General features: G+C 56.4%; 1 protein-coding gene across 1 annotated transcript in view; it reads right to left on the bottom strand.

Annotated features, from left to right (window-relative positions):
• Positions 1-649, bottom strand: part of COQ5 (coenzyme Q5, methyltransferase) — a 16,992-nt gene that overhangs the window by 15,127 nt on the left and 1,216 nt on the right. Inside the window, 2 exon segments of the mRNA XM_019620937.2 lie at positions 103-252; positions 596-644. Of these exon segments, the coding sequence (XP_019476482.2) occupies positions 103-252; positions 596-644 (199 nt within the window).

Raw genomic sequence — 649 nt, 5'->3', positions numbered from 1 at the left:
AAAAAAAAAAAAGCAAACCTCAGGCAACTTCAGCCCAAGAAAGCACCAAAAAAAGCTTGGAAATAGCGTGGTGTGGTCATATAGAACTACAGGAGGGTTTACCTGTTCCACCAGCAACATCCACAAGGAGCGTTCCTGGGGAAGGATTCATTTTGTGCACGAGGATGTCCTTCCACACCCGATGGATCCCCAGGGACATCGAGTCGTTCATTACATCATATTTCTCGGCCACGTTTTCAAACACCTGGTAAACTGCAAAGAGAGGGGCGTGAGGATGAGATGCGACCGACTTAAAATCGGCCCCGTGGAAACCAGACGGGAGAAACCCTTCTCCCCTTAGAGGTCTGGCACCGTGCGGAACCGGGAAAGTTCACCGGAAAACTCCTTACACCGAGAAAACGAGAGGATCCCATTGACCTTGCTGAGCGGCAAAGGTCTCTTTAGAGGAACAGCGTCTGTTCCCGTAACCCTTCTGCGGCTCCGCGGGGATGAAACGAAACGAGCGGGGACGCCGCCGCACACCGGCACCCCCCAGCCCCGCCCGGCCCCGAGCCCCCCACAGACCGCTACCCGGCCCCGGTCCCATCGCCCTCACTTTTCTCCCTCCGCTCCGCCTCCGTCACGTTCTGGAAGCCGAAATGCGTCTCCG

Source organism: Meleagris gallopavo, chromosome 17, assembly GCF_000146605.3.
Source record: "Meleagris gallopavo isolate NT-WF06-2002-E0010 breed Aviagen turkey brand Nicholas breeding stock chromosome 17, Turkey_5.1, whole genome shotgun sequence".
NCBI classification, from domain to species: domain Eukaryota; kingdom Metazoa; phylum Chordata; class Aves; order Galliformes; family Phasianidae; genus Meleagris; species Meleagris gallopavo.
Note: the sequence above shows the minus strand (reverse complement) of the source record. Positions and strands in the feature narration are given on the sequence as shown.